Source organism: Mustela nivalis, assembly GCF_964662115.1.
Source record: "Mustela nivalis genome assembly, chromosome: 10".
NCBI lineage: Eukaryota > Metazoa > Chordata > Mammalia > Carnivora > Mustelidae > Mustela > Mustela nivalis.
The window spans coordinates 42,425,220-42,451,708 of record NC_139029.1 but is presented as its reverse complement, the minus strand read 5'-3'; the positions used below and the strand labels follow the sequence as shown (position 1 = coordinate 42,451,708).

At 40.6% G+C, this 26,489-nt stretch overlaps 1 protein-coding gene and 1 long non-coding RNA gene across 4 annotated transcripts in view; both read left to right on the top strand.

Moving 5' to 3' along the window:
• USP24 (ubiquitin specific peptidase 24) overlaps positions 1 to 26,489 on the top strand; it is a 138,280-nt gene that overhangs the window by 29,999 nt on the left and 81,792 nt on the right. For 2 of the 3 annotated variants that reach the window (XM_082688546.1, XM_082688544.1), the window contains exons 2-16: positions 1,018 to 1,183; positions 2,776 to 2,843; positions 6,272 to 6,415; positions 7,046 to 7,168; positions 12,386 to 12,421; positions 12,751 to 12,816; positions 15,216 to 15,281; positions 19,236 to 19,310; positions 19,888 to 20,046; positions 21,186 to 21,300; positions 21,733 to 21,836; positions 23,993 to 24,100; positions 24,278 to 24,373; positions 24,466 to 24,627; positions 24,817 to 24,864. In XM_082688546.1, the coding sequence (XP_082544672.1) occupies positions 1,018 to 1,183; positions 2,776 to 2,843; positions 6,272 to 6,415; positions 7,046 to 7,168; positions 12,386 to 12,421; positions 12,751 to 12,816; positions 15,216 to 15,281; positions 19,236 to 19,310; positions 19,888 to 20,046; positions 21,186 to 21,300; positions 21,733 to 21,836; positions 23,993 to 24,100; positions 24,278 to 24,373; positions 24,466 to 24,627; positions 24,817 to 24,864 (1,536 nt within the window). The remainder of the gene's footprint in view (positions 1 to 1,017; positions 1,184 to 2,775; positions 2,844 to 6,271; positions 6,416 to 7,045; positions 7,169 to 12,385; positions 12,422 to 12,750; positions 12,817 to 15,215; positions 15,282 to 19,235; positions 19,311 to 19,887; positions 20,047 to 21,185; positions 21,301 to 21,732; positions 21,837 to 23,992; positions 24,101 to 24,277; positions 24,374 to 24,465; positions 24,628 to 24,816; positions 24,865 to 26,489) is intronic. The other variant, XM_082688545.1, reaches the window with a different exon arrangement.
• Positions 18,317 to 18,760, top strand: LOC309843187. The gene is made up of 2 exons (XR_014299998.1): positions 18,317 to 18,373; positions 18,681 to 18,760. It is a non-coding gene; the product is annotated as an uncharacterized lncRNA (long non-coding RNA).

Below are 26,489 nucleotides of genomic sequence, written 5' to 3'. Positions count from 1 at the left end.
TCCATGTCTTTATGGAGCTTGGTCTAGTGCAGCACACATAAAATATATCACAAATAAGTGTAAAGTCTGTGAGCAGTGCTGTGAAAGAGAAGTTCAGGATGGTAGGAGTATAAAATAATGCAAGGAATTCAGTATAGTTTAGGAGTACCAGAAAGGCTTTTCTAAAAGAGTTATGGATGCACAGCAGTTACATAAAGAAGCTGGATGGGTGAAATTGGGAATAGTGGTATCTCCCTGGCAGTGGACAGAAGTAGATAGATTTGAGAGAAATGTAGGGAGTCTCATCACCAGGTCTTGGAGGGTAGAATGGTAGAATAGGGTTTTAAGAATGAGTCCTTGATTTCTGGGTATGCTGCTCTTCACTGGGTTGGAGATCACCTAAGAGGAAATATCCTAGAACTGAGGTTTGAGAAGCTCCAGTATTTAATGGTCAGGAAGAAGCAGTGTACCAAGAAGAGACAGAACAGAACAGCCAGACCTGCAGGAGTGAGGCCTGTGAGCTAGCATTTCAAGAAGAGGGAGTGGGCAGAGGGGCAGATACTACTGAGAAGGAATAGTGGGACTGAAACTGCTCATTGGATTTAATGACTTAGTGGTGGCCTGAACAACAGCCTCTGTGGGAGAGTAGGGACTCTGGAAGCCATACTGGTGTGGGGTCAGGGAAGAGTCAGTGTGAGGAGATGGAGAAGCAATACGGAGAACTCCTTGGGGAAACCTCTCCCTTCTGAAAGCAGGGGGAGGTGGTGTGCTCTTTCATAGATACTGAAGATCTCAAGAGATAGAAGAAAGAGGTGGGCTGGCCTCTGTGAGAGCCGGGGATGCTGCCATGACGAGAGGTCGCAGGATCTGAGATGAGATAGTCTGGCAGAAGATGTGACTATGAGAAAAAGATAGGGAATCCACACTCAGTGTTCACAGCTCCCATTGGGGCAGCTTCTGTTCTGTGTCCAAGTGAGACATTTTACAGTAGTCACTAATGAGTGTATTTGTTTTCTTACCATAATCCCTTTTTGTCAGAAGAATGATGAAAATGGAAACTGCTCAGGGGAAGGAATTGAATTCCCTACAACCAATTTGTATGAACTGGAAAGCCGCGTTTTGACTGATCACTGGTCCATCCCTTACAAGCGAGAAGAATCACTAGGCAAATGTCTGTTGGCGTCTACCTATTTGGCCAGACTTGGTAAGTTCTTACACCGCAGGACACAGAAGGAGGGGACAGTTTGTTTGATAGGAGCCCTGACGTTAAACTTCACTCTTGTATGATCACCCCTCTGTATGATTTTTTTTTTAAAGATTTTATTTATTTATTTGACAGAGAGAAATCACAAGTAGGCAGAGAGAGAGGGCTCTGTATGATATTTGATTGTTTATTCTCCTAGTCTTGGTATAGCCCCTGTGGAATAAAACCTTTGAATTCAGCCAGCTGTTTTCTTCTAGCTCCAACAGAGGATGAGAGTCTTTAAAATAGAATTTTTTTTTTTTTTAAGATATTGAGAGAGATCACAAGTAGGCAGAGAGGAAGGCGGGGGAGGGGGAAACAGGCTCCCCACTGAGCAGAGAGCCTGATGTGGGGCTTGATCCCAGGACTCTGAGATCATGACCTGAGCTAAAGGCAGAGGCTTAACCCACTGAGCCACCCAGGCACTCCATGCGTCCTTAAAATATAATAGAAAAGCTTTCTAGAAATTGAAATGAACGTTTTCTGCAAAAGCTTGGAGAACTTTAAGGTTCAATTCAGTGTCTTTTTATTCTTTAGGAAAAGAAAATAGTATTTATTTAGTGAACATTTTGTGCATATTAAATGTTTGGCACTGTCTTAAGAGCTTTACAAATCTTAAAGTAACAGAGTAATAAAATATCTCCAGGTTGGAAAATGGGTGTCAGTATAAGGAAGCTTCTAGATTCTAAATACATTGAAGAAAAAGTAATTTATTTTTTTCATATTCAGTTAATAAAATCAGATGACTTGGTCCACTGTTCTGTGATTTTTTCCCCCTCATTAAAATTGTGCATAGTTTACCACCATGATTAAATATGAGGCACATCAAAAGGAAATATTTTGACTGGGATCAAATTTAATTCTCACGGCTTTGTATGGCACCTTAGGACTGGCTTTTCGCAGCAGCATTCATTGTGTACCTGTCGGGAGGTAGGTACTACGCTACACAGTGGGTCTGAAAAAAAATGCGTCCAGCAGTATTTCCAATGACAAGGAAAATACTTTATTAAGTTTTTTTACACAGTGTATTCCAAAGGGTAATTTTACAGTGGATTCATTCATTCACTTGGCAAATACTAATCACCTGTTGTGTGCCAGGCACAACTCTGTGCATTTAATAACACTGAGTCCCTCGGTTTGTCTTAGGGAAGAAGAGTGATTTTGGTATCTGTTGAGAATAATTTGTGTTTTTATTAGAGCTGTTTAGGAAAACAACAGCTAGTAAGAGGCTGCTGTTGGTGTTAAGGCCTATTGTTTGAAGTTACTCTGACAATGGAAACCTAAGTTCAACCATTTCACTTTATTTATTACACTGTTAACAAATGTATATGAATTAATAAATATGTGAATATATTGGGCTCTTACAAATACATTAATACTGTGGTTGTCAGTCTGTTCGTTCATCAGAATATATATATTCTGCTTTTAATAATCCCTTATGAATCAGGGCTCCATAAATAATTCCATACAAATGAATTTGGAATTGATATATATGATTTCTGCAAACTGCCTAAAATCGTAGTAAGGCATGTTGTTTCATTTATTTTACTAAGGTCTTTCCGAGTCTGATGAGAATTGTAAAAGATTTATGGATAGGTGTATGCCTGAAGCCTTTAAAAAGGTAAGGAAAAATGCACTAGTCTAGTTTTTTGGGTGGGGGTGAGAATGAATGGGCTTTTTGTTTTCGCTTTAGTTTTTTGCGTGGGACTAGTTTATGAGTCTTGTTCAATGGAGGAATCCCCTACTCAGAACAAAGTCAGTCCAAATTTGGGGCTTATGAATGATTTACTTTTATATTTAATTGTTTGTGCATGTCTTTGGACGGCTGTAACGTTTCCTTCCTTCTCTTTAATTGCCAAAAGATAGGCTAGGCTTACCTATGCGAGGAAATGATGCCATACTAATCTAAGGCTTGTGGCATTTAGAAAGATAATACTTCTTTATCAAAATACAAGCCATTTGTACTGTACTGATTGTTGTACTGAAACAGAAGAGGAATTTGAATAGTACAAAGTTTGACTGGGTTGAGTATGTTCCATGGCAAAATGGCAGGTGTGTCGCAGCTTCTGTGGCAGAGCAAGAGTCATGCGCTTCCTCCCCTTCTGGTCACATCGCTTACAAAGCGATTTTTCTTAACAGGGAGAATAGGAGATCACAGGACTTGTGTTTCAGAAAGCAGTCTAACTCAGCATGATTCCCTTTTCAGGACATGAGTCCTGAATTCCCCAAAGAGCAGGGACAGTGTCATAGACACTGTCATTTTCCCCAGTGTGTAGCCAGTGCCTACCTCCAAGAGAAAGCTCAGTAAGTCTTTGCTGAATGAATGAGTCTCCCTGCTGTCTTGTCCTTCTGGGTTTTGACATCCATTTTTGTCCCATAGGCAAGGAAGTCACTAGATCTACAGATGGGTGAAGACTGTATTTATCTTGAACACAGCAAAATAAACTGTTCATTTGTAAACTATTATTCCCATCTACATCTTGATAGAATCTCCCTTGATTCAAGGCGTACAAAATAACAAAATTAATTCTAGGAACAAAAACAGCTGCATCTCTGAAAAAAAGTGTGAAATTCTTAAAAATTGTCATTTGGGCAGAGATTACATGAAATCAAGACTTATGTTCATTTTGGGTGAATTCATCTACCGATTTATCAGTTAAAATTATTTTAAGCTTTTACAAATTCTGTTAAGAATTACAGTAATTTTTTTAAAAATAGCCGAATTTTTGTAATGTCACATACTGTGACACATTATGTTGTATGCATAAATTTACAGAGAAAGAAAATGCAGCTTTATTCAAAGTCATGGAGAAGAATTTATCAGTATAAAGACCTTTAGGTTGATGATCTCCAGATCCAGACAGCCCTGTGTCAACACAGGTCACTGACAAGTTACATATTTAGAGTGTATGACTGTAACTCGGTGCAGAAACACTTCAGAAAACAGTTTTCTATTATGTCCTCAGCTGTTTGTAATAGTGTAATAAATGGTCCAGGGGTTGGTTGCTCGGTTGTTTTTTTTTTTTTTTTTTTTTTTGTAGAACTACTAGCACAAAGGTACCCTCTGTTACATTGTTCAGTGTTGTTTATGTAAAACTGTGTATGTTAAATTCTCTTTACAGTTTAGAGCTATTAAAAAGGTTCTCCTTCGCATCAGTAAAGCATACTTTTTAAAAATTAAATCAGAATTTAATTTACAGAATTCTGTGTGCCTTTAGACTTGGCTACCAGAAAGCTCAGTAGCGTTTTATATAACTGGTATCATTTCCCTTAGCTGTGTTTCCTGGTGTGATGACCATCTCTCTTCCCTCTTTCTTGACTTTTCTTGCAAGACACATCAAATGTTTGATTAGAAGGAAGGGTGTAAGTAATAAGCAACTGTATGAATAAGGCACACCAAAGGGGCTCTTGTCGTGTCTGCCTTCTTTACCTTTTACCTTGAGGCCGGCCTGGATCCCATATTGTGTGTTCAAGCAGGGAAGGAAATAGAAGTCTGGCATACTTAAACCCCTGCATACTTAAACCTTGAGCACAACTTCCCCCCAAAGGGCTGCCTGTCTTTCCCCCGTCTTCTGCAGGATAGATAGACTTCCCTTTCCACATTCAAAACTGAACAGATGAGATTGCAATAGAGGGAGTGGTGCTAAATCCACATATATTTTATTTTGTAGTCCATGACCCTTCTCAAATGCCAATCGGCTTCATTTTGCTTTTTTATTTAAGTGGAGAAAGAAGATAGCAGGCAAAAAATTCTTGCCAAAAAAAAATAGTAACTCATTGGTTTATATGAAGTCAGTCTTATGACTATTACTCATGTGACCAAATAGTTCAGCTAATTGGTATTTAGAAATCTGGAACTGGGGTTTTTCTCTGCAGCTAAAGAAGTTTGGGCTCTTTTAAGCTGTTCTTACTGAGGGGTTCTCATTTGACCAAGGTGGAATTTTTATTGCATAGTATTTTCCTTCTAAAGGGAAATTTACAAAAACATGAAACCACCATACCAATTTGCCATTATTTAATTAAGTGATTCCCTTTGATTTCTCATTCCCCATTCCAGCAAGTTGTTCCTGCCTTAGATTTCCCCAAGGTCTAGACTGAGGATTGGAGAAATCCACTGGTGGTTATTCTAGATTCATCTATGTGCCTTTTCCCTCCTTTTTAATGAATCTAAGATGCTAAGTGTAAGATGCAACATTGTTATATATTTTGTTTTATATTAAAGAAAAATAGCTGCAAAATGTTACAATGCCTTATCCCTTAGAACTTCTAGATTTACTTAAACATTTTTTTAAAAATTGAATGTCCTTCTGTACATATGGAAAAGGAAATTATAAGTGAAAGGAAATAATCTAGTAAAGTATTTCTAAAATTTCTTTCACATTCAGAGTCCCATTGCCATCTGGTCAGCAGGTGGAAAGATGCAGTCCTGTTTCTAAAATATTAAAAATACATCAAGAATATGTTCAAATCGTGAAATATAGCGCACATCTCTTAGATTCTAAGAATATTGGTTAATAGTGACAGCCAAAATATATTAATAATAATACCTTACTATTTACAAAACACTTTCACTTTTGTTTTATCTTTTGATACTCATCACACCTTTGTGAAGTGGATAGGAGTTTTGCTTCTTTAGACATGAGACAGCTGAGCCCCTGGGAACTTGGGTAATTTTTGTCCAAGGCCATACAGCTATAAAGCGGTAGTAGCTCCAGGATTTAGCCTCAGATTCTTGCTCAGGTTCTTACATGCTCTACACCATTTGACCTCCCCAAGTAATAAGGAAAAGTAGAGAAACAAAGGAAAATTTTCTCTTAAACCACCTGTTTCAGTTGAATTAAGGAAATTAACATTGAAAAGCAAAACTCATGTTGACTCTGAAATCATTGAACGAGTAGATGGGCTGCAGGTTGTAGGCCTTTTAAAGCAAGTCATCTGTGTAAAAGTGATACTATGGAAATCATCTCATGATTATTCAAGATTGAACTGATAAACATTAGACTTCTGCTTTTCAAGTTAGACTCTAAAGCTAGCCCTTTGTTTCTGTAGCTCCTGACTTCGAGTGCTGTTCACAAATGGGGTACTGAAATTCATGAAGGAATCTACAACATGTTGATGCTATTAATAGAACTGGTTGCAGAGAGAATTAAACAAGATCCGATTCCCACTGGTCTCCTGGGTGTGCTTACGATGGTACAGTATCTCTAAAATATGAAGTACTCTGTGTTTTGATTTTGTTTAAAATACCAACTGTCCTATAACTTGTAATTAATAAAGAGTGATAATGATACTGTAAAATATATTAACTTAGCTTTTAGGGACCTTGCTTTTTTATTTTAAAAACAGAGCAGTCATTCATTCTGTGTTCTCAGTTTTAACAAAATACCTTTCTAATTTTAATAGCTTTCTCAGCTCATAGAATAATTAAATTGCTTTCCCTCATGTCTTCCTGATTATTCACATCATAAATGCTTTCACAGGGTGCTCCTGTGGTTTGGTTTTTGGCCTTTTTCCCTGACTAGTCCCAGTAGCTGTGTGAAGAAGGGGCCTTTACGGCCCTGCTGGCCGGCCGTACCTGTGCCAGCTCCAGGACACCTGGCTGCGCGCCCTGTTTTCTCTCCCAGTGGCCACTGGACAGGAGGGGAGAGCTCGGCCTCACTCATCCGCTTCTCTGCACTAGCTTGGGAATTCACGCTGTTGGGATATTTCTAAGATTCCATTACCAAAGGAGTCCAAGGCTATATTTTTCTTCTTTTCTAATGCTAATATTTGTTGCTATAGAAATAGATAATAATAGTGCTTCTCTGTTCTCTTTGAATCTAGGCTTTCAATCCTGATAATGAATACCATTTTAAAAACAGAATGAAAGTGTCTCAGAGGAATTGGACAGAAGTGTTTGGGGAGGGAAATATGTTTGCTGTTTCACCTGTGTCTACTTTCCAAAAGGTAAACATGATCTTGTTTCGTCATTTTATAGAGAAATGTATTGAAAAAGATTTTATGTGCCACAAAAATTTACGTGGAAGGATTAAAACAGTCTGTGAAAAATGACATATTCCATATGGCTCATAAAATTGCTTAACTTTTTTTTTTTCAGATATTGCGTATTTTTCCACAGCCATTAACGAGCATCATAAATAATTTTATAGATTTGAAATGTTTAGCGAAATGCGGAATGACCGCCTGACATCAGTGCCCTATTTATTGAATTGTCAGAACCCCAATTTAATGGGTGTCCCAGTTTCTCAGAGATGTTTGAGAAGCTAGAGCATGTGAAACCGTTTGAAGTGGCTAATTATGCCTAGAAAAAATAATCTAGAAGGTACTCTTATGTATCATTTTCTTTTAAACTCCAGAAGCATTAAAGCTTTGGGGTTTTTTTTCCAAGCCAAGAACCAGTTATCTTTATTTTATGTTTAAAGGCCTACAGTGTACCCAGTAACATTATACTCACAAGGAGTACATTATCTAAACATCTATTGGTCGAACTCTGGTTTTTGAGGAACTGTACAAAGGAGTCAATCAAGTAGATAGAAAACTTGACCACTGCTTTAGTTGAACCAGAAGTTTGGTTCAGTAGTTATATAAAGAGTAGTAAGCCATGGCTCCTAACTTAGAGCTAGCAGAGGAAATTTAAAAACCAAAACTTAAGGTACCACGGACAGTACATGCAGTCATTGTAATGCCAACTGCAGGAGGGGGTGGTCCGAGTTGTCTGGGAGGGTCAGGCAGTCCTTCGGGGAGGAGGGGATGAGGCCGAGTGGAAAGGGCAGTGAGTACACACTCTAGCGTTTGATCTCCACAACAACTCCATAAGCGGGGTACTATTTCTGACCCCATTTCATGGACAAGAAACTGAGGCACACAGGAGTTGAGTCCTTGCCCAAGTCCACAAACCTCATCACAGGAAGAACCCACGTAATCCAGCCTCATCGTCTGTGTCTGTAATTGTATACAGTCTTTCCTCCCAAAATATTCAAACCTCGTCTGCAGTTGTGTTGTGAAGGTTGGATGACAACTGTCTACACAGCCACTAACCCCGGGGGTTCACTATCGTAAGAACTCGCCAGATGTTCCTTAGCTTCCCCTCAATCTCCGCACGTGACATCCAGGACCAGAAAGGGTCATTCTGTGCATTTCCTCTCAGTACTGCACAGCAGTTCTCCCTCCTGCAAAGGCCTGAGATCATTCCCTTTCTTCTTGCCTTCTGAAGCATTTTCCTCAAGTTTTCTGTCCTTTGTTCAGTATCTGCAGTCTTTTTCTCTCTGTTGGAGCATTCCTGTTGTGTACCTCATGCTCTAGTCTTTCCCATCTTTAAACATTCTGCCTTGGACCCCACGTCCCTGTCTAGCTTCAGCATCTTTCACTGCCCTCCACACCCCTACCAGGGAAGATTCCACTTTTCTCCCCTCCCACTTGTTCTTTTACTGGTTATCCTGGAATTGTAACTTACGTAAATGAAATCAAAATTTCATGAATATCTTTGTCCTCCTCTGAGCAGCACGTAAAGACCTTGGAATGTTTCATGTGCTCATTCCCCACCTGACTGATTTACTCTCTGTCCCTTTGTTTTTACCATGCAGTGTTTTGTCCTTTCCTGTCTTGCTTTACCCTCAAACAGATACCATCATTGTTCTCTTCTATGGTGTTTTAACTTAGCCATATGTATGTACTGTCTCACTGAGTACCATTTCTTCTGTACCTATTCACTGGGATCATTTTTCTTCTTTCCGGAGTGCATTCTCCCAAGTATCTTGGTGGTTAAGTCTGTGTTTTTGATGGCCTGAGCTTTATTTGATTTCCCATGCCTCAAAGAATATTTTCACTGGGTTTTTAATTCTAAATTAACTGCTACACTTTCAGAATGTCAGAGGTACTATGTCAGTGTCTTCTGGCTTTGATTATTGCTGTTGAGAAGTTGGTGGTTGATCTGACTGTTGCTTTTGTAAGAAGTTTGTTTGCTTTTGGAGATACCCTCTTTCTCTTTGATATTTGGCAGTTTGACTCTCCTGTGACTGTGGGTTTCTAAATCTAAGGACTAATGTCTTATATCAGTTCTGGAAAATTCTCAGCCATTATCATGCCTCTTCCCCACTAGTCAGTCTCTCCTCTTCAGAACTTCAAGTGGATACATGTTAAACCTTTGCATCTGTCCTCCATGTCCCTTAACCTCTGTCATATTTCCCATCTTCCTGTGTCCTTGTGCTGTAGGTTGTGATCATTTCTTTCAGATTTGGGATTTAGTTCCCTAATCATGGTTCTGTCCATATCAAGTGTGCTGTCTAACCTGTTTGTTAAAAGTCTTCAATTTCAGTGTCTTTTCTTCATTTATATAAATTCTATTTGATTCTCCTTTGACTTTGTTTACTCATTTTTATTATCTCGTGTTCCTGCCTCGTGTTTTCATTCTCCTGTGTGTTTGTGTTCTGTGTCTGATATCTACAACTCTGATTCTGCTGGTTTTTACTAACGTGAACTTGTTTTATGTCTGTATGTGTATATATAAAAAAAAAATACACATTTGTGTTTGTTTTTCTGTGAAGTTGTATTTCTTGAAATTAAATCTGGAAGTATTGTTTGAGGCCTGGATTGAAAGTTCCTTCCTTTCAAAGAGGGTTTACCTTTACTTCCTCCAGGTGCCTGGGAGCACAAATCTGGGACCCCTTGAAAATAAATTCTCAGCTTAAGGTATTTCAGACCATAAAGTCAGTGTGAATTTTTTTTTTTAAGATTTATTTATTTATTTTAGAGACGGAAAGAGAGGGAGTATGAGTGGGGGCAGGGGGAGAGGGAGAGAGAGAATCTCAAGCAGACTCCACACTGAGTGTAGAACCTGACCTGAAGCTCAATCTCACCACCTGGAGATCATGACCTGAGCCAAGACCAAGAGTCGGCTGGCCAATCTTCTGAGCTGCCCAGCGCCCCAAAGTCAGTGTGAATTTCAGAATTGAAGCCGTGTGGGGCAAGTCAATGGTTATAGACTCTTAAGAGTTTTTTTCCTCCCCTCCATCCAGGATCAGAGTCAAGGTAGGCAGGCTTCCCTGTTGTTCTCCCTTTCTTGCAGATGATTTCTTTTAGTTCACCTTACACTGAGGAGGTAGCCCTCAGTGAGCTCCAGCTTTATGTGACTCTCTCCTCTTGGTTTCCCAGCCCCTCGTTGGCTGTGAAGATGGAGGCCAGACCTCACCGGGGTTCCACAGCCTACACCGTGAAGGCTGGCCTCAGAGTCTACTTACCTCACACGATTTCTGCTTTCTCTTTGTTTTCAGTTTCTGAGCACTTTGTGCCAACTCAGCTGTATGTTTTAAAAGATTTTTTTAGTGTTTTTGTCCTGTGGTGTTAGTGCTCTTCTGTTAGAGAGGTGTTTAGGTATTAGAGGTTAGCTAGACTGAAGTCCCCATGAACTCCTCAGAGTGTGACAGTCTGTGTTCTTTTTCTGCCATTTCCCTTTAACTGCTCTCGGTAAGGCACCGACAGCCTCCACATGTCCAGAGCCACAGGAAATGTCTCTTGATCCCCATCAACAGGGATGGTCACTGTCAGTTCCTGCCTCCTCCAAATCAGTTCTTCTGTAGTCTCTTGCTTCTCTGCCTAATCTGTAAATCATCACATTGCCTCCCGTGATTCCTTCACCTCCATTCAGCTTTGACCCAGAGACGCCTTTTCTTTGTTCGTTATTCTTTCCCTAAGAACTGTCTTCCATTTTCATGGCTGTAAGTGCCATCTTTATGCTCCTGGGCCTTCAATTTGTGTTCTCTGTGACCCAAACATTTTCTCTGAGCCCACCAGACTTGAAGAACCAACTGTTTTCCTTTTGGTTGCTACACAGACATCTCAAATTTAGTGTGCCTGAAACGGAACTTCCTTCTGTCTCCAGCCTTCCTCCTTCTTCCTGTCAGTAAACAGCATCACCGTCTACCGAGGTGCTCAAGTCAGACGCACAGGAGTCTGCCACGATTCATCCCTTATGACCCGCCTCCAACTGTAAACACGTCCTTGGAATTCATCTCAAAGGTGTTCAGTTCTCTCTGTCTCTGCTGCTACTGCCCTACTGGTGACACCATCACACCTTACCTAGTTACTGCACTGGTCTTCCAACTGCGCCTCTCCCTTCCACTCACCTTCATGCGTTCCGTTCCACCCACCACACAACTGCGAGATTGGTCATCTTACAACATAAAAGGTGTCACTATCTGGTTTAAACACTTTTGTTGCTTTCCTTCTAATCCCAGTGGGCACATTTCCATGTGATCTGAGTTTGTCTCTCTCGACATCTCCACCTGTGCCACTCTTCCCAGCTCAGTGCGTCCCACCTGGGAGAATCCCTCCCAGTTCGTCTTCATGACCTTCCCCAAACTGGACCTTTGCCATTTTGGCCTCTCTGCCTGGACTCTTTGAATGGCTAAATCGCTGTCATCCTGTAGGGTCCAGCTCAAAGACCTCTTCTCCAGAGAGGGTTTCTATGACCACTGCTCTGAGCAGAGTAGGCTCCTTCCATTTCTCATTTGAGGACCGTTTTGTGGTTTTTCCTTTTGTGGGGTTGAGCCCAGACTGAATTCTGTGATGTATGTGGTGGTTTACTTGTTTTTGTGGACACTGCTACACTATGAGCTCCGTGAAAGCAGGGACCACATCTTTTCACAGTCACTGCTCCCCCACGGTGGTATCCAGCCCCCGGAGCAGTGAAAGCTTCGAAAAGGAAAGCAAGGAGGGAAAGTGGGAAAAAGAAAGCGCATGCTCCAGTGTACCTATTCATGGGACAGCTGGGACTGAAACTTAACCTTACTTTATTCGGGATCTGCTACTCCTTAGGTTAGGAATTCTTCATGTCTAAAGTGTAACTTTCTTAGAGAATTTAACTCAAGTTATCCAGCACCTTGGAGAGCTTGACAGCTGCTCTAAGCAACGCAGAAAGGCACGAATGCGCCATGCTCTAGCAATGCCATTCTCCAGCCCAGAGGCGCAGCCCCGTTCTCCCCCCACAGTCATGTACAGCAGTGGCCCAGATGCCTGTGGAGAAACCTGTAGAAAGCCTTTTGGAATGTTTTTGACATCTTCGTATTTTATTTTCTCCCCACATTTGACAGAGGTTAAAAGAAATATGGGGGTTAATGGGGAGAGTTCTCATCTTGCCATCTCAATTTCTGTTTTCTTTTCTCACAGGAGCCTCATGGATGGGTTGTGGACTTGGTAAATAAGGTATTCAACTTTCATTAATACAGTCATGTTTTTCTTCTTCTAACTAGATAACCTGGAGTTTGGTATTTTAAGTAAATGACAGCTAGAGATAGTAATAGGAACTTCTTTTTGTAAGGAGGTTGATTCTGTAGTTCCTCCTCTTTTACATACGTGCTGTTTATACAATGCACGTCAGCTTTAGGACTCAGCAGGATGATCTTTGTGGTGACTCGCTCAAGATCAGTATTACCTAGGGCATGTTGATTGAGTAGAATGGTAGCCTTCGTTTTTTGCTTAAATTATTGGTATACACCATTTAAAAATTAATTTGTGCCCTTTTCCCCCCTCAGTTTGGAGAATTAGGTGGATTTGCAGCAATCCAAGCCAAGCTTCATTCAGAAGATATAGAACTTGGGGTAAGTTAATGTGCCCAGAATGGAAGTTTGCTTTGTTCAGGCTGGTATGTAACCCAAGGGACACGGTCTGGACCGAGTCAGGGACCCAGACTCACGCTTTCTTTCCACTGTTCATCCTGAAGGATCAGGTGTTTGCCAAGTACGTGTGTATTATCTCTGTGGGAGCAGCTTTGTGGTTCTGATAACCAAAGAAAATGTTCACACCTAATTATAATCCTGTTTCCGTGGGGGGGTATTTGCTCTTTTTCACTTCGTTTCCCATTGCCTGTGGTATTTGTCTCTTAATTTGTGAGGGTTATGTGATGTTCTCTTGCTTTTTAAAGGATAGGGGCTGTCTGTGGCAAGTGCACGTGTATGTAACAATGTCATGATTCATAACAGTTAAGGAGGTGATTATGTCCTAGAATAAATTCAGGCCACTGAGTACAAATAAATGTATTCATTTTACATTTATATTTACATAGTTTTGAATTTGAAAAATACTGGGAAAAAAATATCATTCACAATTTGTCAATGAAAGATACCTGTACAAAATATGGAATGAAAGTTGCCTGTCCCTGACCCCCATGCACGTATACCTACCTCCTAGGTAATAACTACCCATTTAATGCATAGCTTTCCTGACTTTGTCATATATATATGTAAAATATACCTGTGCATGTTCTTTTCTTCTTTCTCTTTCTCTCTTTAAAACTGAATTTTGTAATCAAGCTATACGTAGTAGCATATTTTCATTTAACAATCTGTCGTGGACGTCTTTCCTGGTCAGCACTGTCATTGCTTTTAATGGCTCTCATCAGTTTCTGCACCTGTTGTACCCTGATGCTGTCACTTATTAATGGGCATTGGATTATTTCTAAGTTTTGTGCTCTTAAGACCGCTTCCCATATAAATTTGTATTAATGTGCATGTGCTATCATTTCTGAAGGACAGATTCCTAGAAAACGGGATTTCTGGGTTAAAAACTATATACATTTTTAGATTATATTCAGTAGTATTAAATCTCTTTCTGAAAAACTTATACCAGTCTGTACTTCCATAAGCCCATTCCTTACTTATCTTGTTAATACTGAATATTTTCCATCTTTAATTTTTCATTATAGTGGACAAAAATAACATTTTATTTATATTATTAAACATTATTTAATGGGTAAGACTCTGATTTCCTTTGAATTTGAGCATTTCATCTTGTGGTTATTGTCTGTTTGCATTCTTCTATAAATTGACCTAGTTATTTGGGTTACTTTGGGGTTATCTTACTAACTTTCAGGAATTCGTTTTATGTTCAGCATATCGGTGCCGTGTCTACTTTATGTATTAGTAAATTTTTTCTTCCATTCTTTTGCTTCTCTTTTTATTTTTACTGATGGTGCTTTTTGCTATACAGAAGCTTCCATATTTTATGTGAAATATTTTTTTCCTTAATAACAGTTTGTTTCCTAACTTGCTTAGGGAATGTTCTCCCATCTCAAAGTTATAAAAATACTCATTTCATTTTATACTTTTATAGTTTAACTTTTTACACCTAGTTCCTGAATTCATTTAGGATTTCTTTTTATATATTATTACATAAGATAGAGATCCAATTTCATTTTCTTCCAGATGGATAACTAATTGTTGTAAGATCATCTAATGACTAAATCTTTGTTTTCTGTACTATTTTGATGTGTTGTCTCTATCACATGTCAAAGCCCCACATGTCCACGGGTGTGTTCCTGGACTTCTGTCTGAGTCATTCATTCATCTGTTCATTCTTTACTCATTTGTATACTATTGCTCCCTTGTTTTCAACACCAGTAGCGCCAGTTTGCCCAGCATCGTTCTTCTCTCAGATTCTCTTGGTCATTCTCAGAGTTTGAGAATGTCAAGTTGTCCTGCAGAAAATCCCACTGAGATCATATTTGGGATTATGTTGAATTTATAGGTCAGTGTGTGGAAAATTACAGTATAGGTCCTTTCCTTTCAAGAACATGTATCTCCTTGTTTATTTGGGCCTTTTCTTATGTATTTTAGTCAAGATTTGTCATTTTCTTCATGGAAGTTTTTGATGTTTTTGTTGAGAGCATATTTCACTTCTTCACCAGCTATTCTCTCCTTTTTCAAATAAAAATTTTTAATATTCTGTGGTTTGAACTTTAAAAATCTTTCACCCATTCCTCTAGAGTTTTATTGGCATATTGTGATTTAAATTATATTTAATTTCTATAACAGTTTAAATGGATTGGCATCTTTATATCAGTTCTTCCTCTCCAGGAGAATGGCTTGTCTAGTCATTCATTCATGACTTGATCAAGTCACCATTTCAGATTGTCTCTGATATATTAAAAGGGATTCATTAAATGCTAAAAAGAAAAAACAGTCTTGCACTGATGTCTAACCTGCACCATCTTTGTTTTCAGGCAGTCTCAGCATTGGTGCAGCCTCTAGGGGTGTGTGCGGAGTACCTCAATTCCTCGGTGGTTCAGGTAAGATGGGGCCACTCTACATTTACTCAGAAGGTGACCCAAGACATACCATTAATCATCATTATCTTTTTATCAGGTTGTTCAGAATCGTGCCTGATCCCAAGTAACTTCTTTTTTTTAGGATAAGCTATTTTTCTAGTAAAAATATAATCAAAGGTAACTAAAAAATGATTAATAATTTAAAGTATAGGAGATCTCTAATATTTATGATTCTATACCTTTTTAATTTATCCTTTTATCCTATTTATACGATTACATGTATTTTTATTTATAATATAGGCGGCATAGATCCCAGCCCCCTTCCCAGGATTGTTGAAGAATTCAGTGCCATTGTGTATTAAATTAGAGTGGCATTGAGCAACTCACTGGGCTAACTTACTGGCCAAGTGACTGCTAAATAGTGGCCTAATGGCATATCTCATCTAATTTCTTGGCACTGCAGACCGTAATCCAACAGGTGGTCACACAGGCACAGCTGGGTGTATTCGTTTGCTAATGCTTAAGGTCTATTGTACTTTCTTGTTTCCTTTCCATCTCAGTTAACAAGTTTTACTGAATGAAGTGTCACTTTGAAATACCTTCATTTGGGGCTCCTGGGTGGCTCAGTGGGTTAAAGCCTCTGCCTTCGGCTCAGGTCATGATCCCAGGGTCCTGGGATCGAGCCCTGCAATGGGCTCTCTGCTCAGCAGGGAGCCTGCTTCCTCCTTTCTCTCTGCCTGCCTCTCTGCCTACTTGTGATCTCTGTCTGTCAAATAAATAAATAAAATCTTTAAAAAAAGAAAGAAATACCTTCATTTTTTGGTTTTCTTTGTAAATAGATCTGTGAAACCTATAACTTTCACAGAGATTTTTTTTTTAAAGTCACTGTAAATGGCTTTGAAAGCATCATGTCCTTTGGGAGCAATGGGTTTGCACTGTTCCCTCTTGTTAATATCTCATTTACTTAGGGCCATTTTAACAAGGGAGATAAGATTTGTTTTAGTAGGTTCTGGAAATGTCTACAATTTCTAAGTATTACATGCTTTCTTTAAATGTCAAAGTAATCCTACAAGATTTTTAAATGAAATCAGATGGCTATTTATGCATTTCTTCATTCTGGTTATTAAGTTCTTTAGAAACATTTAGTGTTCTTTCAGCTTATTAAACATAGAATCATTAGTTTTTTAGTAAGGTAAGATACAAGAGGCAAAATAATTTGACTTTTTAATAATTTAATAATTATTAATAATTTAATACTTGGCTTTTTAATAATCAGAGCCAAGATTGGAGTTTTAAATGCTCTTTACCCATGCATTCCAGTGTGGAAAGAGATTTATCATAAATATTCCAGCTGCTAATTAATAATAAGTTTTTTAGAAATTCTAGGTTTAATAGAATTTTTGGAATTTTATAGAGTAAAAAGAGCAAAAAAGTATTGAATATCCAACCGCAGCTTATTTAACTTTATTTCACACTGTCCAACCTTACATTTATTCAGCAATATAGTCATGCCTTGAATTTATTCTCATACTGTATTCACATCCTATTACTTGATATAAACTAACAATTGTCTATACTACTTGCCAGTTCTGTGACTTTGGAAGACATGTGTATGTGCCTTGGCTTCCTTGTCTGTGAAAGGGTGATCCTGCTGTCTCAGCTGCAGTGGGGAGTAAGCAGGGCCCGTGCTGCTGAGGAGAACAGCACGCTCGCCTCCTGCCCTCACAGCCCCCAGTCCTCACTGTACAGTGGGCATGAGGAGAAAGGAGGAGATTCTATTTGGATAGTTGTCTGAGGTCATTTTAATTCATTGCTAATGTCTTCTTGGCTTTGCCAGCCAAGTACTATCTTCTCTTGTCACCAGATAAGTTTTTTAAAAATTATTTTACTTAGATGGAAGTGAGCATTTAGACCAAGCTAATACTTTCTACTTCTCACGTAATACTTAGAGTCAGTTGTTGGATTATGCTACCATTCTGGAGCACAGTGTTGTATTAATCTCCTCTAGAGGCCTCATTTATATCAGCACACAAAAATAATGCATATTGCAGCACATTTTTTGTGCTCCATGCTTATATTAATTTGTTAAAGTCAAATGTAAAATATTTACTTTATTACAAAAATCATACATACTCATGCTTCCTGTTTTAGTTTATGTGTCTTTGGTTGCTTTTTTTTTTTTCCCCAAGATTTTATTTGACAGAGAGAGATCACAGGTAGGCAGAGCAGCAGACAGAGAGAGGGGAGGAAGCCGACTCCCTGCTGAGCAGAGAGCCCGATGCAGGACTCAGTGCAGGGCTCCGTGCAGAGCTCAGTCCCAGGACCCTGAGATCATCATGTGAGCTGAAGGCAGAGGCTTAACCCACTGAGCCAACCAAGGCACCCTCTCTTCGGTTGCTCTTTAAAAAGACCCTTATGAGGGCGCCTGGGTGGCTCAGTGGGTTAAGCCGCTGCCTTCTGCTCAGGTCATGATCTCAGGGTTCTGGGATCGAGTACCACATCGGGCTCTCTGCTCAGCGGGGAGCCTGCTTCCTCCTCTCTCTCTCTCTGCCTGCCTCTATGCCTACTTGTGATCTCTCTCTCTCTGTCAAATAAGTAAATAAATAATCTTAAAAAAAAAAAAAAGACTCTTATGAGGGACGCGTGGGTGGCTCATTTGGTTAAGCATCTGCCTTTGGTTCAGGTTATGAATCCAGGGTCCTGCGATCAAGTGCTGCATCGGGCTCCCTTTTCAGCCAGGAGCCTGCTTTTCCCTCTGCCTGCTGTTCCCCCTGTTTTGTTCTCACACTCTCTCTCTCTGACAAATAAATAAAATCCTTTAAAAAAAAAAAAAGACCCTCATACGAATCACTGAATTCTGGGGCACCTAGGTGACTCAGTAGGTTGAGCATCTGCCTTTGGCTCAGGTCATGATCCTGGGGTCCTGGGATGGAGCCCCATGTCAGGCTCCCCTTGCTCAGTGGGGAGACTACATTTCTCCTCTCTCTGCACCGCTCCTGCTTGTGCGCGCACACTCACGCACTCTCTCTCTCCCCTCTCATAAATAAATAAATATCCCTGAATTCTACTCCTGAAACCAGTATTGCACTGTATGTTAAGGAACTAGAATTTAAGTAAAAAAATTTTTTTTTTTTTAAGATTTTATTTATTTGACAAACAAAGATCATGAATAGATAGGCAGGCAGAGAGAGAAGGAAGCAGGCTCCCCGTTGAGCAGAGAGCCCGATGCGGGGCTCGATCCCAGGACCCTGGGATCATGACCTGAGCTGAATGCAGAGGCTTTAACCCACTGAGCCACCCAGGTGCCCCATGCCTGCAGGTCTTGCTTTCTTCCCCCAGATATAGTGAAAATATTATTACCACTTGGGTTCAGTTCCATTTCCTGCATTTTCCCCTGCCCCCCCCCATAATTTTGATAAGTAAAAATTTGAAGGGAAAAAAAAAAATCTCAAACTTCTATTGGCAAAAACAAAAAAACTTAATAAATGAGACATATTTTATTTTATTTATTTATTTTTTTTTTTTAAAGATTTTATCTATTTATTTGACAGAGAGAGATCACAAGTAGGCAGAGAGAGAGAGAGAGGGAAGCAGGCTCCCCGCCGAGCAGAGAGCCCGATGCGGGACTCAATCCCAGGACCCTGAGATCATGACCTGAGCCGAAGGCAGCGGCTTAACCCACTGAGCCACCCACGTGCCCCAATAAATGAGACATATTTTTAAAAAATAAAAGGACCCTGCTAAGATAGCAGTGACAGTGACTGCACCCATGTGGTATGAAAGGAGCTGGGGCATGGAGTCCCTTGAGGGTCTGCTTGGGATGCTGGTAGCTAGCTGCAGCATCTGATACTGGAATTGAGGTCTTGGCATTGCACTTTCTCCTCTGTGAAGTGTGAGTGAAAAAGTGACTTACTTCTCTCCAGTTCTGGAGCAGAAGCAACAGTCTTTATTAAGTACAGCACTTCTGTTCCACAGCCGATGCTAGACCCAGTCATCCTTACTACAATCCAGGATGTGCGCAGTGTAGAGGAGAAGGACCTCAAAGACAAGGTAAATCCTGTCTCCCACCAGGTAGGCCCCAGTGCCAGTTCACCCATAGAAGCATAGCCAGGACCTAGGGCAAGGTTCACACACCTTTGTTCTTTGGATCCTGGTCACATACTACTCATATCAAATTAATTATACATTTCCTAACCAAAAAGTGCTTTTTCTGAAGCACCAGGTTGGCTGTAGATCTTAACCAGTAGAGTGAATTTAGGGTTCTCAGTAGGTGATACCATTCAGAGTTCTACTAACATGTTGATTTAGATAGTATTGTAATTGGTATAGCATTGAGGAAGCTTTAAAATAATTCGATACTATAGGCTTATCCAAAGTTGTTTAAATCAATTTTAACACTGAACGTGATTTATTTTGTTGACCTTGAAATTCTCACAGGGCCCTTCCCTTTGCTCACCTGTCTGCTAAGTTTTATTTAAAAGCAAACTAGTTAATTGACTGTACAGAATATTGGATATCACCAAATCATTGCTGTTGAAAATGTGCTAAATTCCTGTGTGTATTACAAAAATTGAGATCAGAATGTTTTCATGGTTCCTTTTTTGTTTGTGTGTGCTTTTAATAAAAGAGATTGGTTAGCATCCCTGAGCTCTTGTCTGCCATCAAGTTACTCTGCATGCGTTTCCAGCCGGATCTGGTGACCGTGGTAGATGATCTTCGATTAGACATCCTACTGCGCATGCTGAAATCCCCACATTTTAGCGCTAAAATGAATTCCCTCAAAGAAGTAAGTTTTACATTTGCTTCCAGAAGGCTTAAAGCACAGACTCTTTAAACTCTGCCAAAACATATGGTCATTAATGTAAAAATGTTGGGAAATAAAGAAGGGTTTCTTGTAATCATACAAAAAAGAAAACAGTGATTATATGATTAAATGGTACATAAGGTTATGATTATTAAGGTGGTCTTTATATATGTGTTACATTCAAAATTCATTCTCTGAAATATTTGTGAAAGATTTAGTGTTTTTGTGAAATTTCCTAGAACATAATTCCTTGGATTAGACCTTTCGAGATTTACTGTTTACCCTAAGGGTACACTTCCTTTTGGTATATTTCAGATAGGTGTTTCCTTAAACCAAATGTTCTAACTTGGGTTGGGACCAAAACAAAAAGACTGCAGCTGTGACCACCTAAGCAAAATGCTGGAAGTGTTTTCCTATCACTTCCTAAACTTCATCTGAACATAGTTGGTTTTGGTGAGTACAGTTGGAGCCAGTATAGTTCAGTCATACCTCTGGTCTTCTTCCCTGAAGTTCCGCATTAACTAGAATTCTTTACTAAAGTGGAGTAAACTCATCATGAACCATCTGGGGCTAAAAGAGGAATTACAGGGAGGAAGTCTGGACTGTTCCACATGAATGAAGGATTGGCTGGCCAGACCATGGAAGGGCAGGGACATGTGTGGGCAGCAGGAACAACTAGAATTTGAGACCTGACCACTGCCAGGACTGTCCAAGTCTTGTCCCCGCTTTTCTGAGTGTGTTGGCTTGGCTTTCTCTCTTCCTATAGAGTGACATTTTTCATGGGGTAGACATCATGGCCACAGATTGGTCTACAACTGGGCCAGGGAGGGACTGACAGTTTCTGGTCCCAAGTACAGAATTCAGAGGGTGCACTGGTAGAAGTTGGGTCAGATGCTTTTCCCAAGCCACCCCAGGTGCCATTCTTGGCTCCCTGTTCTTTTTAGAGACACATCAGGAATAAATAGTCTGTTAATTTATTACAGTAACTGGCCTTCAATACATTTCGACTATCAGACCACATTACAACAGTGTATAAGTCACAAGATGTGTATACAGATATATGTAGGTTTTGATTGTGCATATTTACACTAGGTTTATTCACAATAATTCTGTCTTTTTAGGTAACCAAGCTAATAGAAGATAGCACTTTATCCAAATCTGTGAAGAATGCTATAGATACAGACAGACTGTTAGATTGGCTGGTTGAAAACTCAGTTCTGTCAATTGCATTGGAAGGTAAGTTGCTTTAAAAAAAAAATATATATATATATATGTGTGTGTATATATATATATTTATCTCCTAGGGTACATGGGTGGCTCAGTGGGTTAAAGCCTCTGCCTTCGACTCAGGTCATGATCCCAGGGTCCTGGGATCAAGCCCTGCATCTGGCTCTCTACTCAGCGGGGAGCATGTTTCCTCCTCTCTCTCTGCCTGCCTCTCTGCCTACTTGTGATCTCTGTCTGTCAAATAAATAAATAAAATATTTTTAAAAAGTATTTCCTATCATAATTATAAATAACATTTTTTGTACTAAACTAATGGTAAGAAAATGTTGTTTTGACTGTATTAGCCTTTAAATGTTGTACAAGTTACTATTGCTTTGAATTAATAGAATCGTATTTAGAAAGTCAGTGTTCACTGTTCTGTCTCTTGGGTGTCTCTTCTAGGCAACATAGACCAAGCCCAATACTGTGATCGTATAAAGGGGATTATTGAACTCTTGGGCAGTAAACTGTCTTTAGATGAGCTCACTAAAATTTGGAAGATACAGGTAAGTTGATCAGCATTACTTTCGCCTTTTTCTGACATTTCTGGCAGAAAGAGAGGGTGGAGGGTGGTAAACGAGCAGGGAAATGGAGCTTCTGTCTTGCCTTAGCCACAGCAGCTCTGCCAAAATCTGCTTTCTCATCTGGGGCTTGTGTCAAGGTTGTGTATGCGAGAAAGGCTTGCACTTGCTCAGAAGATGTGAAACGACTGAGCGTGTCTAGCCCTCTCGTTTCTCAGTTAACACAATGAAGAGCCGTCCCTCAGGCTCCCCAGCAGTTAGTGACAGCACTAGAACAATATGTCTCGTTTGTCAGTCTTGTGTTCTTTTCACCGTTTGCTCATCAGTTTTCACAGATGAGTTTTTCCTGTTGGGTTATTTCGTGAGAGTGAGAGTCCTGCTTACTGAGTTCCCAGACCTCATCTCACCAGGACTCCCCGAGGCCGCTACCAAATTGGCCATGCCCCTGCCTTTTCTTTTCCTTCACTTTTTTACTAGTCCATTGGACTCATTTTCCCCCCACTTTCCTGGTACCCTTTTTAAGTCTCCTGTACTAACTTACTTATTCTCTTCTTCTTTGTAGTTACTAGTTTTGTTCACCTCTGAGCCCTTGCCTTGGTCTGTAATCTCCTGTGGGGCAGTTTCTTCGCCTCCTGGGGATTCAGGTGCATTTGGATGCCGCTGACAGAACTATGCCCCCATCAGAACTATGCCCCCATTTCAGACTTCCTCTTGGCCCTCAGTGCCACGTACCTAGACACATAACAGTTACGCCTTCTTGCATGCCATCTTGTAGGCATCTCAGATTCAGTATGTCAGCACCAAGTCATTTTCCAGGCTATTTCAGTAATGGTATTAGCCTTTGTCTAGCCACTAAGCCAGAAGGAGGCCTGGGGCTCACCTTGACTATACTGTCTTAGTTCACTGTATACTCAGAACCTAGTCAGGAAATAGAAGCTACACTGGGTATTTCAGAGGGAATTGGATACAGGGACCTGTTTACAAAGGCCTTGCTGGGGTGGAAGAGCAACAGAGAGAAGTAGGAATGTCGGAGGAACAGAATGGGGAAAGGGACCTCTGAAGTCCAAGGAAAGGGAGCAAATTTGGGAGGTGCTCTCCTGGTACATGCTGGGGTGCCAAAGAGTGGTGGCATGGCCACCAGGTTTTCTCTCTGGCTGCCCCTGATGTGAGCCCCTGCGTCCACTTGCTGAGCACAACCCAGTGCTTCTTTCTTCCTCTTCCCTTCTCATCACCCAGCAGTGCCTCTCATGGGCAGAATATCACAGCAGTGGACCTAGGAGAGGAACTGTAATTTGCAGGCTCCCAGCCTAGCAGCAGAGAGTAGGCTATAGATAGAAAACAATCCCAGGTCTTATAAAATCTTGTTTCCCATGTCCACCATAGTTGAATACTCTCATAATGTTTTGTGGGTGTGAGTTTTGAGTCCACATAAGGTTGGAGATTAGAGACATAATGCAGATTTGTATATCATTGCTACATTCAGTGAATATATGTATATAGTAGATACTAAGCAGATTCTTGTAGAGTTGAATCTCATTCCAATTTTAGTATATGTGCTGCTGAAGTGAGCACTGGAGTTGAATCTCAAAAAGTCTCTGACTCTCCAGTCTGTTGCATGGTGTGCAGTGAGGCATGATGGAGTCATGTTTGAAGTTATAAAGTAAATTTTGACCATAAGGTTGACCCCAGGGCCTATATCACTGAGGCAGAGATTTACTGGATGTGGGATAAATTAATATTAGTTGAAATTATAAAGAAACTAGGGGCAAAATAAAAAATGATGTAGATGGTACTGTCAAGCTCATTTATAAAGTGCTGGAAGCGAATGTGTTCTGTGCTTAGTTCAAACCTTTTTATGAGCCAGTTGAGAACATTTCTTGCTTTCGTCTTGAAATGTGTATGTTGGATTGAGAATTTCTTTTAAAGATTTAATGCTGCTAGAAATTTCAACAAGTCCAACTGATGGCCATTAACAGTGGTTGTTTCCTGTGGTTTTGTTGTCATGCAAGTGAGTGCTGATCAGGCCAGAATCAGATTATCTTGTTGCTGTTTTACTTGGGCTTCTGTCAGTCGCTGGGGGGAAGCATGAGGGTCTTTCCAAGTTGCAGGATGTAACTTTCCCCCACTGTCTCCTTTTCCAGTCAGGACAATCATCTACTGTGATCGAGAACATCCATACAATTATTGCTGCAGCAGCTGTCAAATTTAATTCAGATCAGCTTAATCATCTGTTTGTTCTCATCCAGAAGGTATGTGTCCAGTCAGCTGCACCTGCTTTTAAGTTTTTCTAAGAGAAGCTCATTTTGAGGTCTCTGAGTTAAATAACTCTTCTTACTTTGTTAAACCGTTTTAGCTCAAGTGTAAAGGTTTCTGTATATTTTGCCCATTTGATGAAATCGAATTGTCTTGTCTTTTCTGTTCCCCAGAGCTGGGAGACTGAAAGTGATCGAGTGAGACAGAAGCTGTTGAGTCTGATTGGACGAATAGGCCGGGAAGCTCGCTTTGAGACCACTTCTGGAAAGGCAGGAGAATCCAGTTAATCTTCCCAGCTACAAATACTGAATGTGGTCTGACTGGTGTGTGGGCCGGCTCATCTTGTGTGGCATTATTGCAGGTGTTAGATGTACTCTGGGAACTGGCGCATCTTCCGACCCTGCCCAGTAGCCTTATTCAGCAAGCCCTGGAGGAGCACCTGACAATCCTTAGCGATGCGTATGCCGTGAAAGAGGCAATCAAGAGGAGCTACATCATTAAGTGCATCGAAGACATTAAAAGGGTCGGTTTTGTCTTTGGTCTAGTTTTGTTGTCAGAGCCATAGTGTTGTAGTTAGAGCCAAATCATTTTCTTACCCTATTCTGTAAATTAAATGTCCTACCTGGAAACTTTTGCCTTAGAGTCCAGGACTGGGAAATTATAGGTACTGCTTTTTCCAAGTCACTTATGTTTCTCTTAAAATTAATTTCAGCCTGGAGAATGGTCAGGTTTGGAAAAAAACAAGAAGGATGGATTCAAGGTAAGAATTTGCAGATGGAACCGCATAAAAGGTATACTAATTTAATAATTTCTTTCAATAAGTAATACCATACTTTGAAGATAACAGTCTCTTTTGGTGTTTCTTTGAGTAATGTTCAGATAGAAGCCGCTGTTTGAATATTCATGAATCCAAGGTCACGTTCACAGAGTAGTTTCATTTTGTTGCTTCCAAAAAATTGTAACACCTTTAACTTAGTTTTTTCTTTGTAAAATAAATGCAAAGTCTACACAACTTTAGTAAGTACAGTGGATTCTGCTTAGTATCATGCCTGTTTTTCTGCCATGAGGGAGAAATGGAGGAGCACCCATAGAGTGGGAAGAAAGAGTTTCGTGCAATGCTGGCACACAGTCATTTTTCAGGTGCCTGGTTCAGAGGTGTCCATAAAGAAATTCCATAGTCCTGCTGCTGGGGTCTGAGGCTAGAAGGTGGTCTGTGGCTAGCGACTGCTGTGGGAGCTCTCCCCTGCTCAGGACTCTGGCCTTTCGGCTGTGGGGAACTTAGGGGCCTCGCTTTGAAAATCCTGGTTAGTGGAGGAAGCAGTGAGGACCAGAGCTCTCCTGTCGCCCCAGTGCTTCAGCATCCGCCCGTGCCTGCCCGTGCTTTCCCGTGCTCTAGGGGGCTCCTGACAGGGCCACTCAACTGGAGCTGCAGCCCTGGCCAGAGGCGGTACACTCCTCTGGCCAAGACCCTTGGCTTGCGCAGACCCAACAGAGAGCCTCATAGTGAGAGGGACTTCCTCTTACTGTGACATAAGAAAAGGTTCTGGTGACTAGCCAGGGGCTCCGTTATTTCATTGGTTCAACATTTTTCTTGGCTTTCTCTAAGAAGTATTTCTTTAAAGGATCTTGAACACTGCTCCTTTTCACTGGTGTATTTAGAGACGCTCAGCTAAAAGCCTGTGGTGACTCAGTGGTCTTTCATGAAGTTCTGTGTGGTCATCAGGTTTAGTTAGGGACACCTAAGAAGTTGGTGTTTAAATTTCTGACCCTGGAATTCGATCAGGTGAATTTTCTACATACACGCTAGCTTTAGAGATTTTCAAAAAGTCACTCGCAGCCTGGAGCTGATGGTGCTCAGGCTATGAGGAATCGTTCCTTTAATTCAGCAGCGTTGCTCTCATTCTCAGATATAATACGAATTTTTCCAGTTTTCTCAGCTCAGCAGTCCGGATCATTTATTGCAGCCTCCACCTTTACACTTGGACCTCGTCCAGAGTTATGTAAGGAGTTTAGATCCTTCAGTAGTGACAGTGAGAGGAAAAGGGTATCTATACAATAGTGGTCTTTTCTTCTCAGTAACAGATACGTTTCTTTATCAATGGGAGGGGTCCACACCCAAGAGACTGTTCCCTGGAAATTGGCTTTTGAAAGCAGAAACCCCTTCCCACCGTCCGTTCCTTCTGTTCCTTCCTCGTGCGGCTCAGGCTCAGAGCATTCCCGGTCGGTCCACGGCATCCCTGCGTCTTTGCTGCCTCTCTGCAGTCCCTCCATTCATGCCTGTTGTTTTACGACAGAACTCAAACAGCAGCAGGGCCATTTTTGGAGTCATTTTGTGAAACTTGAAAGGAGTACTCTTCGTTTTGTTTTTTTTTTTTTTAAATCTCC